Genomic DNA, 16085 nt, shown 5'->3' on the forward strand with positions numbered 1-16085 from the left:
GCGAGTTCGATTACTGGCTGCTCCATAGGTACTGCAGCTGTCGGGAGCTCTGGCCCAGAAAGAATTCTCCCATAGGGATCAATGTTTTTTTTGTGAAATTAAACTGCGTGTGTTTGGGGCAGGGCATCGACAGCTTTCACAAGGGATTCTTCTCTATTTTCACAACATCAACTTTTTAGAATGTTTAAATCCAACATCAACAATTGGCACAGACCGCTGAAAACAATACAATATCACCTTTGGTTTGTCTTCCAGATCGTCCATGGAAACAAGGCTGAGTAAATGATTGTTGTAGTCTCAAAGGAACATAGGCATTTTAACCAAAAGAGACAGATACGGGTGATAGAAGTAGTCTGGTTTTAGACTGTATAATATATTTGCCATATTGACCAGCTCTTCAACTGTCGGCTTTGTAACAACCTGACAGGAAAAGTGGATTACCGCAGCCCAGCACCCACAGGCGTTTTACAGATCTCCATTGGGGGCTGGTATAAAGAGAAAAAAACAACTTATTGCTGTATGATACCCACTCTGCTAACATACTAACTGAAAATGTCAGTTTATTAAAGATTTGTAAGTCACATTAGACAAATTCATTTAAACGTTAAGCTTCTTAGACACTTTTTTAATCTCAATTCACGACTTTACCTACACAATGTACGTTTAATTTTCCCCTATGCGGTGGATTGGATATGAAAATGAGTGCTATAAATGTCACATACAAATCCTATTTGTTTGTTTTTAGCACAGATTTAGGTTTCACAGCATGTCGTAATCCTGTAAGCCTGTTGGAGTGTGGAAGAAATCAGAATGAGACAATTTGAACCAGGTTTGGCTTGACTGTGTTGGGGTGGACGGCTGAGAGAAAAGAGGTGGTATTTTTGGAGGCTGCTGAGGTTCTGGTTGCAGTTATCAGATGGATTGCGAGATAGGGACAGTGCTGTAGAATGAGGAAGCACGGAAAGTCCCATATCAGTGGGAGTCCCGGAGCTACTGTTCCTGTATCAGTCTAAGCTGTTGTCAATCACACCGCATGGATGTTATCTGTCAGACGAGATTCAAGGCACTGGGATGGAGCTTTTTGAAAATCATTCGCACGGTTTGGAAAGAAGTGATTTTTTTCAGTTTCTGGCTCTGTACAAGAATGTTATACCTGAGAAAAATGTTATATGGCTCTTGTACTGTCCACCAACAAGTAACTGTTTTACATAGATGATTAATGATTAGACGTGCAGTACAGCTCACAATACAGGACCTACAATCTGATACCAATTTACTCCTTTTTTAACAAATGCAAGCATAGACTGTCTATACTTTATACTGATACATTTGATTCTATATGGACTAATACAGTAGTTTGATCATTGAACGTTTTTGACAGTCTTGAATTATGAAACTGTCTTGTCAGGAAACGTAATTTATGAGTGTTATTTCTGGTATATTTAAAGCGCTTTCATTCATTTCTATTAAGTGCAGCAATTTACTCTCAAGTGGACTCTCAGAACGCGATGTTCTGGTGCTATTGAATTTCACTGACTCTTCCACACCGATGCATTTTTTTACAATTCAGTGTACTGCGACATAGTTCCTAATCACTGGGCACTTGGAGGATTGAAAAATGAGCGACTGAATTGCATAAGAACACCAGGAGACCAAAATCTGCAAAAATGTAGACTGTTTAGAATATCGCTGTTGTCGTTCCTTTCATCATAGGGCTGTTGGTATCTGGCGTTCTGTTGGGGGTGCTTTCTTTGTGGATTTGAGCAAGCCGACACAGACACATGGCTCCCAGTGATATGCCTGTCCTGACAGCCCATATTTTCTGCTCTGAGGCCAAAACTCTGTGTTTCAGAAAAAAACACTAAAGTCTGAGCCGAAACAACACAGTCTTTCATGTAGAATGGAGACTGGAGCTAGAGACACCTGAGCGTGCCAAAAGGGAGAGGGAAGAGAGGGGCCGAAACGAGCTTAAATCTGTCTGAAGGACTGAGATTTCGACACATGGCTGGCGAAGTAGCAGTAGTCCAGTGGGTAACGGATTTGTCTAGAAACTGAGGAGTAGCTGGTTTGAATCCTGCTTCAACCATTACTGTCTTTGGTCGTTTGCCCAATTTAGCAAAGAGTGTAGGACTGCATCTGCTGGTACACTGAGAGAAGAGAAGTGAAGACGTTTGTTAGATGTCAAGCTAATAAACAAAGACGCTAAACTATGTATTAACAGAAAACTGGGGTTTGCATTTTTAATCTCAGAAGTGAACTGAAACCTAAAAAATACCTAAAACTGACTTAATATCAGCAAAAAACAAGATTACAACAAGAGAGGGAGATAGGGCCAAATATGTAGGAGTACTAAAATGATGTACTATACAGTTAAAATCTGTGATCTTTAAGTAAACCGTCATAGCACTGACTTTAATTAGTTTATTTTAACCAAACAATAAGCTACGTCCTTATTTCTGAAGTGTAGTACCACCAATTGTGATCTTTCCTGTCTCAGCTTCTTTTATGTGATCTTCATAAATGAATACAATCTTGCATCTGAGCATGACTGGCCTCTGGAGCTCGTAAGGTCTTTGGAACTGATTTCATTTAAAAAGATTAAAAAACAGATGCTGTGGATGGAGATTTAGATTATGATATAGCTCATTCAAACGTTGGAAATGGACAAGAATTTGAGTTTTACTTTGAGGTCACAGTAAAAGGATCAAGACAATGGGCAGATGGAGTGGCCAAAGTGTCAGTAGAACTAAAGGGTAATATTGATGTTCGACCCATGTGGGATTCTACTCAATACAAAGGGACAATGAAAAATATTGGACATGTACATTTGGCGATAGAAGAGTGAGCCTCAATGTCATGACAGAGAAAATTGGAGTGTTTGTGGATTATGAGGAGGGTCTCATCCCTTTCTTTGATGTATACTGAAAGAAAAACTGCCGTTCTCGAGAATTCCCGTCCCCAACACTTGCACATGACATTTACACACAACATTTAACATTTACACACAACATTTACACAGCCTCTGGATCATGAGAGCTGATTTGGAGGTAAGACTTTTTAAAGATTTTACACACTTTCTGACTTTAAATGTAGTCAGTGTAAACACATGTTTGTACTTGCTTTATTTGAAATTAAGGTTAATGTAAGATTCTGTGCAGCACCATTCTGCAAACAGTTAATAAAAAAGTGTGAGCCAATAAAATCACTGTATCTCTTTCAGAAAAAGGCAGGACTTTGAAGAAGAACCAAAACACAGGCTGCAGATAAGCAAAGTAGGTGAACCACCTCAAACTACTTTAACAGGTCTTTTACAGCATATATTTCTTAGTGAAAATGTATGTCACAGTACTGTGTTCTCTCTCTGTGTTTGATTCATTTAAGACAATACAGAACTGTGGAAACAAAGACTGTTTGTGTCGACTTTTACTTTAAAACCTTTTAAGGACATTTGATGTTCTCCACCTCTATTGTCGATGCGGCTGCTCGTAGCTGTGGTCGTAAGGTCTGTGGTGCTTGTCGCGGCGGCAATCCCCGAACCCGGTGGTGGACACCGGAAGTAAGGGATGCCGTCAAGCTGAAGAAGGAGTCCTATCGAGCCTTGTTGGCTCGTGGGACTCCTGAGGCGGCTGATGAGTACCGGCGGGCCAAGCGTGCCGCGGCTCGGGCAGTCACAGAGGCAAAAACTCGGGGTTGGGAGGAGTTCGGGGAGGCCATGGAGGAGGACTATCGGACGGCCTCAAAGAGATTCTGGCAAACCGTCCGACGCCTCAGGAGGGGGAAGCAGTGCTTCACCAACAGTGTTTACAGTGCGGGTGGAGAGCTGCTGACTTCGACTGGGGATGTTGTCGGGCGGTGGAAGGAATACTTTGAGGATCTCCTCAATCCCACTGTCACGTCTTCCGAAGAGGAAGCAGAAACTGGGGACCCAGAGGCGGACTCGTCCATCACCCTGGCTGAAGTCACTGAGGTGGTTGGCAAGCTCCTCGGTGGCAAGGCTCCGGGGGTGGACGAGATCCGTCCTGAGTACCTCAAGTCTCTGGATGTTGTGGGGCTGTCTTGGCTGACACGTCTCTGCAACATCGCGTGGCGGTCGGGGACAGTGCCTGTGGAATGGCAGACCGGGGTGGTGGTCCCTCTGTATAAGAAGGGGGACCGGAGGGTGTGTTCCAATTACAGGGGAATCACACTCCTCAGCCTTCCCGGTAAGGTCTATTCCAGGGTACTGGAGAGGAGAATCCGACCGATAGTCGAACCTCGGATTCAGGAGGAGCAGTGTGGTTTTCGTCCTGGTCGTGGAACACTGGACCAGCTCTATACTCTTCATCGGGTCCTCGAGGGCTCATGGGAGTATGCCCAACCAGTCCACATGTGTTTTGTGGATCTGGAGAAGGCATTCGACCGTGTCCCTCGTGGTGTCCTTTGGGGGGTGCTCTGGGAGTATGGGGTCCGGGGCTCTTTGCTAAGGGCTGTCCGGTCCCTGTATGACCGGAGCAGGAGCTGTGTTCTCATTGCCGGCAGTAAGTCAGACCTGTTCCCGGTGCATGTTGGATTCCGCCAGGGCTGCCCTTTGTCACCGGTTCTGTTCATTATATTTATGGACAGAATTTCTAGGCGCAGCCAGGGGCCGGAGGGGGCCTGGTTTGGGAACCACAGGATTTCATCTCTGCTGTTTGCAGATGATGTTGTCCTGATGGCTTCTTCGAGCCAGGACCTGCAGCAGGCACTGGGGCGGTTTGCAGCCGAGTGTGAAGTGGGCTGGGATGAGAATCAGCTCCTCCAAATCCGAGGCCATGGTTCTCAACCAGAAAAAGGTGGTTTGCTCTCTCCGGGTGGGTGGTGAGTCCCTGCCCCAAGTGGAGGAGTTCAAGTATCTCGGGGTCTTGTTCACGAGTGAGGGAAGGATGGAGCGTGAGATTGACAGGCGGATCGGTGCAGCGTCTGCAGTGATGCGGACGCTGTATCGGTCCGTTGTGGTAAAGAAGGAGCTGAGCCGGAAGGCGAAGCTCTCGATTTACCGGTCAATCTACGTTCCTACCCTCACCTATGGTCATGAGCTTTGGGTAATGACCGAAAGGACAAGATCGCGGATACAAGCGGCTGAAATGGGCTTCCTCCGCAGAGTGGCCGGGCGCACCCTTAGGGATAGGGTGAGGAGCTCGGTCACACGGGAGGAGCTCGGAGTAGAGCCGCTGCTCCTGCACGTTGAGAGGAACCAGCTGAGGTGGCTCGGGCATCTGCTCAGGATGCCTCCTGGACGCCTCCCTAGGGAGGTGTTCTGGGCATGTCCCACCGGGAGGAGGCCCCGGGGAAGACCCAGGACACGCTGGAGGGACTATGTCTCTCGGCTGGCCTGGGAACGCCTTGGGGTCCCACCGGAGGAGCTGGAGGACGTGTCCGGGGTGAGGGAAGTCTGGGAGTCCCTGCTTAGACTGCTGCCCCTGCGACCCGGCCCCGGATAAGCGGAAGAAAATGGATGGATGGATGGATTGATGTTGCATGTAAGCCTAGATGTTAACTGAATTAAAAAATAAAAAACACAATATTAATGACTATAAAAAGGTACATTTTCATTATTAGGTAACAAAGATAAATATGTGCATTTGGCATGATTTGAACACATTTCATCAACCTGAAAAAGTTATGTTTGTGTTGTTAAACAATAGGCACAGAGGGTATTGAAGAAGTTTGAAATTTTACTGCACACAACCGCTTTCCATGGCAAATCCAGTGATTTTTTCTTTCTTTCAGTGTATATAAGACAGTTGTAAAGCTACTGTAAGGTGTTTGCTTTTTTCCCTGGGTTCTATTTTACTTAGAAAGAGGTTGACTAGAGGCAATTGTATCACATTAAGACAATACAGTGTCAATTCTCTATAACTGTCCAAAGATTGTGCAACCATAGATATATTGTCATCATGATGTTTAGTTTTTGGAAATCGCGTGATCATAATCTAATCAGTCCTCAATAATTGAAAAAAAAAAAAAAAACATTTCCATTTTCTTCCGTTTTATTTGGGGTAGAGGCAGCAGTCTGAGCAGGCCAAGACTTCCCTTTCCACACACACTTCCTCCAGCTCTTCTGTAGGGATCCTGTTCCCAGGCCAGCCAAGAGACACAGTCCCTCCAGCTTTTCTTGGGTCTTCCCTGGGGCCTCCTCCTGATGGGACATGCCCGGAACACCTTCCCAGGGAGGTGTCCAGGAGGTATTCGGAACAGATGCCCAAGCCACCTCAGCTGGCTCCTCTCGATGTGGAGGAGTGGCAGTTCCTCCCATGTGACTGAGCAGAGGAAACTCATTTTTACTTTTCATTTTAATTTAAGCACACATTTTTCAAATTCAATTAAAATGCCAACTTGATGGTTTTTATTTCTTATACAATGCCTCTTTTTTTCCCTGACAACTAACTAAACTAACAACCAAAGAAGCAACATTTCTCTTGTGACACAGCACACTAACATTCTTTCATACTATCTCCTTCTGCTACTCTAATCTACAGTCTCAAACCATTCTGTTCAGGGATAAATGGTTTACCTAGCACTGCGTCTGAATTCGACCCTTTACCGGTGTACCTTGAGAATGCATATTTATCTTGATACAATATTGAACGAGGAGAAGTAAAGTCCTTGAACCGTACTATCAACTGTGACCAGGATCAGTGCAGCCTATTAAAATAGTGTGTTCCATTTGAAACGTATATTTCTTCATTAGAGGGTGTTGTTGACCTCTGGTGGGGTCACAGCAATCGTAGTGAAGGGACTGATGGGAAATTGTGTTTAAAGAGCTGTTACAATCTGATGTTTTCTCTCAGCTCAGCACAATATAGGCTAATCAATGTATTATTCTGGTAGAGAGCGACGACTTGAAGGCAAAGTAGTGCTGTCACGATACAAACATTTCAAACTCATATAAAACTTATATCTGTGTAACCCCTCAGTGGTCCAGGTATGTTCCATAGTGCTCCATGGGCGTATACTAGTCAATTTCTCTCATATCTGTCCTGTGAATGTGGCTTTTTTAGTATTGATATTTGTTCAAAAGAGTAATACTAGTTTTAGTATCAATTAGTATCTGATTTTCAATAGTTTTGTCAACCATAAGGCAAAAGTTTGAAGTATCAGCAGAGTTTTCCAGTTGAGTGATGGTACTTTGGTGCACCCCTTCTACCAAAAACGTGAACAGTCAAAGGTTTAAAAAAGGTTTCCTCAGGGGCAAATGCATCAGATGAATTTCTCTAAAGTTTACAAAAGAAATACAGGCTTTTCTGTCCTGTTCATGAAGCATTTCAGAGACTGTGATGAGAGGAAAATCTGTGTGTATTTGAGAATCAGTTGGAAAATCAATCATCTCTTATCTTATGTGTCCCAATAGCATAGAAAAAAATGTATAGACTAGTCATTTTAACCTATGCCAGAAATATTTTTGCAGTGCAGACCAAACTGGTAACGAAATATGAAAAAAAAAAATGTCATCTGAACTAAACATGTCAGGTGTGGAAGGATCTGGAATACTACATCAAAATTACCTCTCACCATTACAGGCGCATCGTCCTGAGATCGGACCAGGGGGCAGATGGGTCCGGCTTCATGTTTAATGCATGGATCACAGTGTGTTCCTGGGGGCCAGCTGGGGTCCCGACTGGAGAGGGGCCCCACTGACCCCAGATCACATCACACATTCAGCACTATATCCACATCTGTCCACTCACACCACTCTCTGTTCTTACATGGGCAATTTATTTTAATTTTTAATGCTTTTTTAAGGCTTTGAACTAGTATTTCCCAACCACTGGTGCCAGGAATGGAACGGGACCAAATAAGGTGAAAGTGTATGCAGTATTTGAATTGGATTAGTTATTCTTTGAAGTAAATTGTAAATGGTCACTTTTTCATATAGCTCTTTTCCAACTTTAAGGCATTCAAAGCGCTTTACATCAACTGTTAAACCAGCTTTTTGGCGTGTTCGACCATGTTATAATGTCCCGTCAACAAAAACATAACATAACATTGACCTTGAAACTAAAAAAAATAACAAAAATACTATATAAAAACATGTCTAATGATGTAATTAGACCTCACTGCTCTCTGCCACTGCTCTGGTGAAGTATTCATGATGAAGGCTGCACATTTATAACTGTCAGGCTCAGTACAGTGAAGGACAGCTCTTCTACTGAACTAATGAGCCGTCACCCCAGAGCCTGTTTGCAATAATTATTCATCCCCTAAATGTAGCAGAATTTTGAAACAACAGTCACGTGATGTTTTATAAGGATGTAGTAATGAGGCATTTTGTTATGTATAAAACGACTGGGCTCATTTTATAGATTGGTGCTTAAAGGTCCTATGTTATAAAAAAAAAATTGACTCATAAGTCATGTTTTAATGTTACCTCATCAAAAAACATAGCCAGAGTTTTGCTTTATTATTAGTCTGTCTAGATCTCCTTAGTTCAAAATGCTCTGTTCCACCTTGTGATGTCATGGAGCGGTAGTTTTTACGCTATGCTACTTTCACCTTTTGTTTGGTAGAGATTGGCAATTCCAGGGCTGAAATTGTCCAAATGATTCTAGTGAAGGTGTGTGGAGTTTAAAAACACAGTGGAGCACTTCCTGTATCACCACATGACATCACAAGGTGCAACGGAGTGTTTTCACTTTGAGAGAAGAACTAAGGATGTGTGTTAAACATGTGTGAATGAAACAAAACACAACTCTGGGTATGTTTTTTTTTATGAGGAAATGACTTTAAAACAGTGCAATATGGGCCCTTTAAAATTTGAAAAATAGATATTCAATAAATACATAAAAACATGTATAAATATAGATTTTGTATAGTTGGTAGTTGTGAGCTCAGTATAAAAGAAACACTGAACTTATATCCCTCCCGTGTACATTTCCCAGAGATGTTATTGCTTTGCTTGAAATGTTCCACAGTATGGCATTAAACTAGGTGATGTTAATGCTCAAAATACAGTGAAAAACATGCATCTTTATTATGAGCGGGGTCACCACACCTTAGATCTGACATGTAACTACTCGTGTTTACGTAGACTAGTTTGACGCTATATTGAGGAACATTGAAAGTAATAACATTTCTATACAGACACGTAGGTGACAACCCTCCACCAAAAATGTTACACAGTCCACCTTTAGTAAAAAATGAGGAAGCCGACAACAGAGTCCAGAGCTGAACCCACAGCTTTAAGGGGTAATGGAGTTATATATAGACCAGATTCTCTACCCGAGGAGAAGCACTGAAGTAAAGAGAAAGTTTTTTCTTTGCATTATCCTTCCAAAGACACAGTATTGACTCGTTCTGCCCTTAGCCCCTCTGTGAAAGTGACTGGCAGCTGTTTATGGTTGGTTGAAGAAGAGGTCAGATGAGGTCGGATGTGTCCTATTACTCACCATCTACTCCTAAGTCACTGTCAAAGTCACCGTTTCAAGCCTAAACGTGTCACACACCCGTTTCAAGTCTGCTTTGCAAGGAAGAGCTACGCACCATTGTAGAGTAAATAAATACAGGAAGTAATCATTTTTCACTAAACACTTTTATTTTTGTGATTAACAGCCATAGTCCTGGAGATGGCAACTTCCAGGTTGAGACGACATGCTGAGCTAAACAAAGCCAGTGCACGTTAGCAACAGCTGTTTCCTGTTTATTCTACAGTGCATATTGTATTTCACACTAGATATTGTATAACACGCTGGCTAGCTCACTGTGCCTTAAAGCTAACAGTCACTTTTATTACAAAGGAAAAGATAACAAACAACCTATTCAAATTCCAATTAATTAAAATAAAGACTACCCAATTATTTTAAATGTAGAATACTTCAGTTTGTGGTGTTGTTTTAATTTGTATTATGCCTCAAAATTACCATTAGCGTTAGCAATGAGACACAAACATGCCTCTTTCTAAACACAAGTGTCGTCTGGTGAAGTATTCATTCTATGGGTGTAGTTTTTAACAATTTGTCTTTAAATATTAAACATTTTTAGGGTGACTTGGCAAAAACCCCATATAGATACAATTGGACAGGAAGTAATGATGCTAACAGTGAGGTTACCAGGTACTAATGTGTACAGAGCCTATTCCTAACACCTGTCTTAGAATATAAAATATATCATGCAGGTACAATTCAGATTTTATTTAACAATGCATTAATTAGTCTTATATAGCGCTTTTATAGACACTGAAATCCTTTATAATTTCGTGCATTATTCCTTTAAGCCCTACTTGGTGGTGGTAAGCTACTATTGTAGGCACAGCTGCCCTGGGGTAGACTGACGGAAGAACTGTGGCACCTGGTATTTCCAACGTTCTCTCATCCAAGTACAAACCAGCCCAGTCCTACTTAGCTTCAGAGATCAGGCTTTGACAAGGAAGTTTGACCACAACAATAATAAGAAAACATTCGTGTTTAGTTGACGTTAGCACCTGGACCGGTGAGATGCGCTCCACCATTAACACCAACAATATCACATGGTTTGATTCACACTACAGACATCTGCATACTGCCATTGTTTACACGCTAAACCCTTTTCCCACGTTGAGTCGTTCCAATCCATTCCAAGCAGCTATAGGCATCTCCTCCAGCTTCATCTATTAACATACCACACAGCGACATGACTGACAGTTTCCTCCTGACCTTTTATCCACCACCAACACACAAATACTACAGGACCAGCGCAAATAAAGAAGCATATGGACAGCTGTGTAGCGCTGGAGGAAAAATGGCCGCTTCCCTTTTGTCGTCCTCCAGTGAAGAAGAGAGGGCAAACCTGAGCTTGTCAATCACCACTTGCTCTGTAGTCTCCGCATGTCTCTGGTGCACCGGGACCATTTAGGCAGTGAATTAAACATGATTTTCTGCCTCAAGGAGAGAAGTGCCAGACAGGGAACAAAAAGAGCAAAGCATATGGTATGTGTGTGTGTATATATATATTGGGAGACTCTTAAAAGCGCTTGTTAGTCTACTCATTTCACTAACAGTCTTTTTTGAGTGAAGTTTGTAATTTTACTTCCTGGTTGGACACAGGCAGCAGGTATGGCATGAGTAGAGGTATTTTGCGCAACTTACCAAGCAACCATAATGTTAACAAGGGCTAAAACTTGTTGAAATTGCACAATATTTAAGATTAGACTAATGCAAATACACAACTACACCTTTATTTTGTTAAATGCAAGTTTAAACTGGTTTGTACAGTGTCTGAAGGTTAGTGGTTCGAATCCCGCTCAACGTAAAATTTATTGGTTGTGCACTCCAATCCACTGACCCACAGGCCGGCGGTGCGATTCAAGCTATTGTTGTGTCCTTGGGCAAGACACTTAATCCACCGCGCGCTCAGTTTCTGCGTACACTGGTGCATAAATGTGTGCGTGAATGGGTGAGTGGTTTCTTGATGTAAACGGTGGAAAAGGAATTTACAATAAAAATGTGACTATTTACCATTTTAAACTACAAGAAAAATGTGTTCTTTCCGTGTAAATTGTCCCTGAATTTTGTTTAGAATTTTGCATGTTGATGACACAGTTGGAGGAATTCTGCTTTAGAACTCACTGCTACGTCATGCCTTTGTGTATTTTTCCACAAACTGTAGATTATCTGTTAAAAATAAGGCGCTCCTTAGGCCAGCAACACATCTGCTCCTCACTGCCGTAAATTCAAGAGCCCTTCTAATAAAGATTTGTCAGTGAAATTAATGACAGTGTGACCAATTAGCCCAACAGCTGTGGAGTATTACGGTAATGACATCTCAATCAGTCCATCTATCAACTACATTTTTTATACAAGTTTTGGTGGATAATTATGGCACCAACAGTGGAAAAGGCCTACAAGTAAAATGCATTGTGGAGTGTTTCTCTAATGCATCACTGAGACTCTAAGTTGGTACGTCGGCAGTTTGGAAGGAATCCCTTGATGTGTTATGATATATTTTTGTTTGTCAAGGTTAAACGGTCACATTTTTATATAGCGCTTTTCCATTTTCTAAGCACTCAAAGCTCTTTACATCAAAGAACCGCTCACCCACACACATTTATACACCAGCTTATGCAGACAGCTGGGCCGAGGTCAGTTAAGTGTCTTGCCCAAGGACGCAATGACAGTATTCATCTGTGGGAGCTGGAATTACACTGCCAGCCTGCGGGTCAATGGATCTGCCCCCTCAACCAATGATGTTTATGTCGAGCCGCAAACTTTTCTGATCAGTGGACAAACTCTCTACCCCACACGTGTCAAACTCAAGGCCCAGGGGTGAAATCTGGCCCGTCATGTCATTTTATGTGGCCGCGACAAGGTAAATTAAAATGTATGATTGTCTTAAAATGTCAGTTTACCAGTAGATAGGCAGTTACAGAGTCATATTTTTTTTACATCTATGCCCTCGGTGAAATTGAGTTTGACACCCTTGCTCTACCCACTGAGTTACTGTTATTATCTTGTTGTCAAATAATAACCATGGTGTAAATTAGAATAGCTGTGTGCTGCCAATATCCAACCATGAAGTAAAACTAGGTACATAGCCCTAAATATAATTACGTTTCTAATCTAATCTGTCACATTAAATACTTTAAAGATACATTCAGAAATTACTATGAGCAAGTTCCAAAGAATTATTTGATCTACACAATCTACACACACCTCTTTGGATTTCTGACACACTGATTTGACGGCTATTGTTGAAAATTGGTTCACATATAATAGTCTGTCATCAGGTGTGACAAAAACGAGCAGCCCGCTTCCTGGAAAACGCTTGACTCTGCACTTCCACAGAGCACTTGACACTTTCTGAATACAAGTGAATCTGGCTAATCAAATATACCATTTGCTCACCGCTAAACTCTTCGCAGTTCATTTAAATCATGCCAACGCAAGTACTCTGTCATTTTTCTTTTACTGAGATATACTCAAAAATGTACTGTGTGGGTAATGGATGAAATAAGTACAGGAAAAGGAAGTTTCGCGGAAAGAATTAGGCAGCAAAATATTGTATCCAGGGAATTTAAGTGGCAATTGACTTTTCTAATGGAAGTGTGCCCTTGCTGTGAGGAGCCAGTTTAGATACAGTCAATATTTTCATTCTGCAGAAACGCCAATCTGTGTTTGCGGCCGCCATCTGCAGAGGAGGACAATGAGCCGTGAAGAAGAGCAGCGTCAGGTGCAGGAGAATAGCACTGTTGTGGCAAATTAGGGCCATTCTAAGCTTTGTCATACAGGAGGCTGCAAGTGAAGGGCTTTTAGAAAAGAAATCATGTTAGATACAGCAAGTAGAAGCATGGAAGCCCCTGTATGACCCTCGCAGGTTTAATGTCTAATGTTTTATCCCAAAATATGAACAACTAGAGGAAGAAAAACTATTGTGAACACAAAATGAAATAAATACATGGAGTCTAATTCAGCAAAACTTGATCTTTTTCTCTTTCTCAACTGAACGTGGGCTGCCAGTGCCTAACAGTGGTGAATGGTGAAGTACTCAGATTTGTTACTGAACTAAAAGAGGTAAAAGTGTGTAAGTACCCATTTAAATATGTCCTTTAAGAGTACAAAGAAAAAGTATTTCACAGTGTTAAATGTAGTTTTTAAAAAATAATACGCATTATGGTCAATGGTAGCAATATGAATCAGTTTCTTTTTTGTATGAATTTAGTGTATTTATTTTTGTTTGTTCAATGCTAAAGCTTGAACTCGAAAACTTAAGTCAGGATGTTACCATGAACCTGGTAAAAATAACCCCTCAAATCATATGAAAAGTACTTTTTACTTTTCAGTCCAGTTAAAAAATGTAGTGAAGTAAAAGTAAAAAGTATCCCCTGCAAAACTGACATAAGTACAACTACTTAAGTACAGGAATTTACTACTTGTACTTTGTTACTGTAAGGGATCTACACTTAGCACTTAGCATCAAACTGGTATCTTGATTTACAAATGCTAAAAGTAAATAACACGTGCACACCAGTATCAGAGGGTCATTTTAGGTTTAAACCAGCTGGATTCCTTTAAGATGTATTGGTCCGAACAACATTGGTCAGGACAATTATAATGTCAAATGGGGGGGAGAGTAGAGACATTCTGCAAATGGTCGAGGCAAAGAGCTAGACCCACAGCACCATGGATGTGCAATGTCTAAAGATGGCTGGAGATTTTTCATTCAGGAATTTTAACATAGTCGAAATAAAAACTTGTGTTTATCTCGCCCTCACACAACAGGATTATACCAGCGGTCCAACAATCATTTAGGGCTTAGGGCCAGAAAATGTCCATGGATTGAATGAAGAATACTGTATTGGTGGTTTTCAGATCTATAATGTGATGATGTCACAGCCCAGATGGAGGAAAGAGTTTTCCCTATTGATTACACTATACGTTACTATAAAAGATCTAAAAAGTAAATTCACAAATACCAAACCTGATCAAGATCCAAGAACTCACTGTATTACCACAAAAATCTACATTTTAACAGTATTCATTTTAGCTTCCCCCTCCATTTCCTCCTTTATTGTATATTATGGGCCTATAGAATGTTGTGATGTCTGAAACTCAGTAATATACATTGTGATAACTGGTGGTGATAGTGGTGCATTTACATACCTGAGCGTCCACCAGCAGGTGCCTCATCAGGGTCATAGATTTGTGCATGCTGTCCCTCTCGGGAGGACTGGGGCTGGAGTCTGGCTCCTCCTCCGGCTCCATGGGCTTCGGGCTGGGCACCATGAAGTTGGCAATCTGGTCATTCAGGCTGTTCAGTGACTGCACAGCTGCAACACACAACCAAGAAGCAATACAGCAGGCTTAGCCAGATGGTATGTGGGCAAATACATGTTCACATCATCTTTCAGTCAATGAGTTTTACATTGAAGGTGAGAAGGTATGAAAGCACAGTTTAAAGAGCAGAATCATGTGTGTGAACTCAAATAAAGTCTTAAAACACTTTAAGTTAACTTATACTGACTAAGGCTGGGAATCACCGGGCACAATATGTGATACATGTCTCACGATACCGATATTATCTCAATATGACGGCACAGCGATTAAAAGTTGCAACTCAGCACTTATTTAACTCTTGCTTTAAAATAAAGAAAAACATATTTTATATAAGTACTTTAGGGATGAAATGCCATTTTTCAACTGAATAAACAATGAGGATCTTTCAGAACAAAAGAAGCAGACAACAGCTGTATATTTTATATATTCATATTCTTCTTGAGGAAGAGCAGCGGGTCATGCTCAGCAGTGAGTGCACTTCACAACACAACAGTGGATCTTCATTAAGAAAGAGTATTTTGATACTGTCTCATCTCTGCAATGGAGGCTGCTGATGTGGAGACATAAGATGTCTTCTTGAAGGTCTGCCCAAAAGGATCTACAAGTACAGACTTTCTTTTGTTTGCAGTGCAGGTGTCGCTCTCGCTGATCTGTGGCACCTCCTCTTCATCCACCGGTGCGTGACCACAAGGCACTGGAGCGTTCTCCTTTAAAGCTACAGCTTTTTATATATGTGTCTTGAACTTCTTGAGGTTGAAGAAATGAAAGAGATTCAAATCTGGGCTCTAGGGTTGAGGACATGCAGAGGAGCTCTTTTTCCTCATTAGATTGATATCTCTTTGAAAGGTCTTGATTGATGGCTCCCTTAATCTCTCAAACAAGAGGAGAATCTTCTCCAGTGCTGTTCGTGTCTCTCAGCAGTTGGGCATGAAGAGGAACAACCACTGAAATGATGTGATTCTTTTGCTGCCCAAGCATTGGCCTAAATACTTTCACTGTTTCAGCACTGGTGACTCAACAATGGATGTGAAACTGAGGCGTTTATAGCAACATGTGTTAAATTAAAAGATTGACACTTGGCGAATACCGATTAGCTTTGTTTGTTTTGCACACATTTGTAACCTTGACTTTTTTGTTTGTCAAGTACCTCTCGAGTTGCCTAGCAAGTCCAGAGTGATATTTCTGTATTTTTTATTTAGAGGGATGTCCCCACTGCCTCCATCGCGCCTTGAGACAGGCTCAAACATGTTAGTGCAATCAAATTTGTTTTTTTCAGTGATGCATTGGGAAACAAAGGAGCTCCATGGTCATCTTTCATTTTGA

General features: G+C 41.6%; 1 protein-coding gene across 4 annotated transcripts in view; it reads right to left on the bottom strand.

The window, feature by feature from the left end:
• kazna (kazrin, periplakin interacting protein a) overlaps window positions 1-14663 on the bottom strand; it is a 216403-nt gene extending 201740 nt beyond the window's left edge. For all 4 annotated transcript variants that reach the window (XM_055222893.1, XM_055222894.1, XM_055222892.1 and 1 more), the window contains exon 1: window positions 14589-14663. In XM_055222893.1, coding sequence (XP_055078868.1) covers window positions 14589-14636 — 48 coding nt within the window. In that variant the 5' untranslated portion in view covers window positions 14637-14663. The remainder of the gene's footprint in view (window positions 1-14588) is intronic.
• Between the last annotated feature and the right edge of the window lie 1422 nt (window positions 14664-16085).

The sequence above is a fragment of the Periophthalmus magnuspinnatus genome, chromosome 7 (assembly GCF_009829125.3).
Source record: "Periophthalmus magnuspinnatus isolate fPerMag1 chromosome 7, fPerMag1.2.pri, whole genome shotgun sequence".
NCBI lineage: Eukaryota > Metazoa > Chordata > Actinopteri > Gobiiformes > Gobiidae > Periophthalmus > Periophthalmus magnuspinnatus.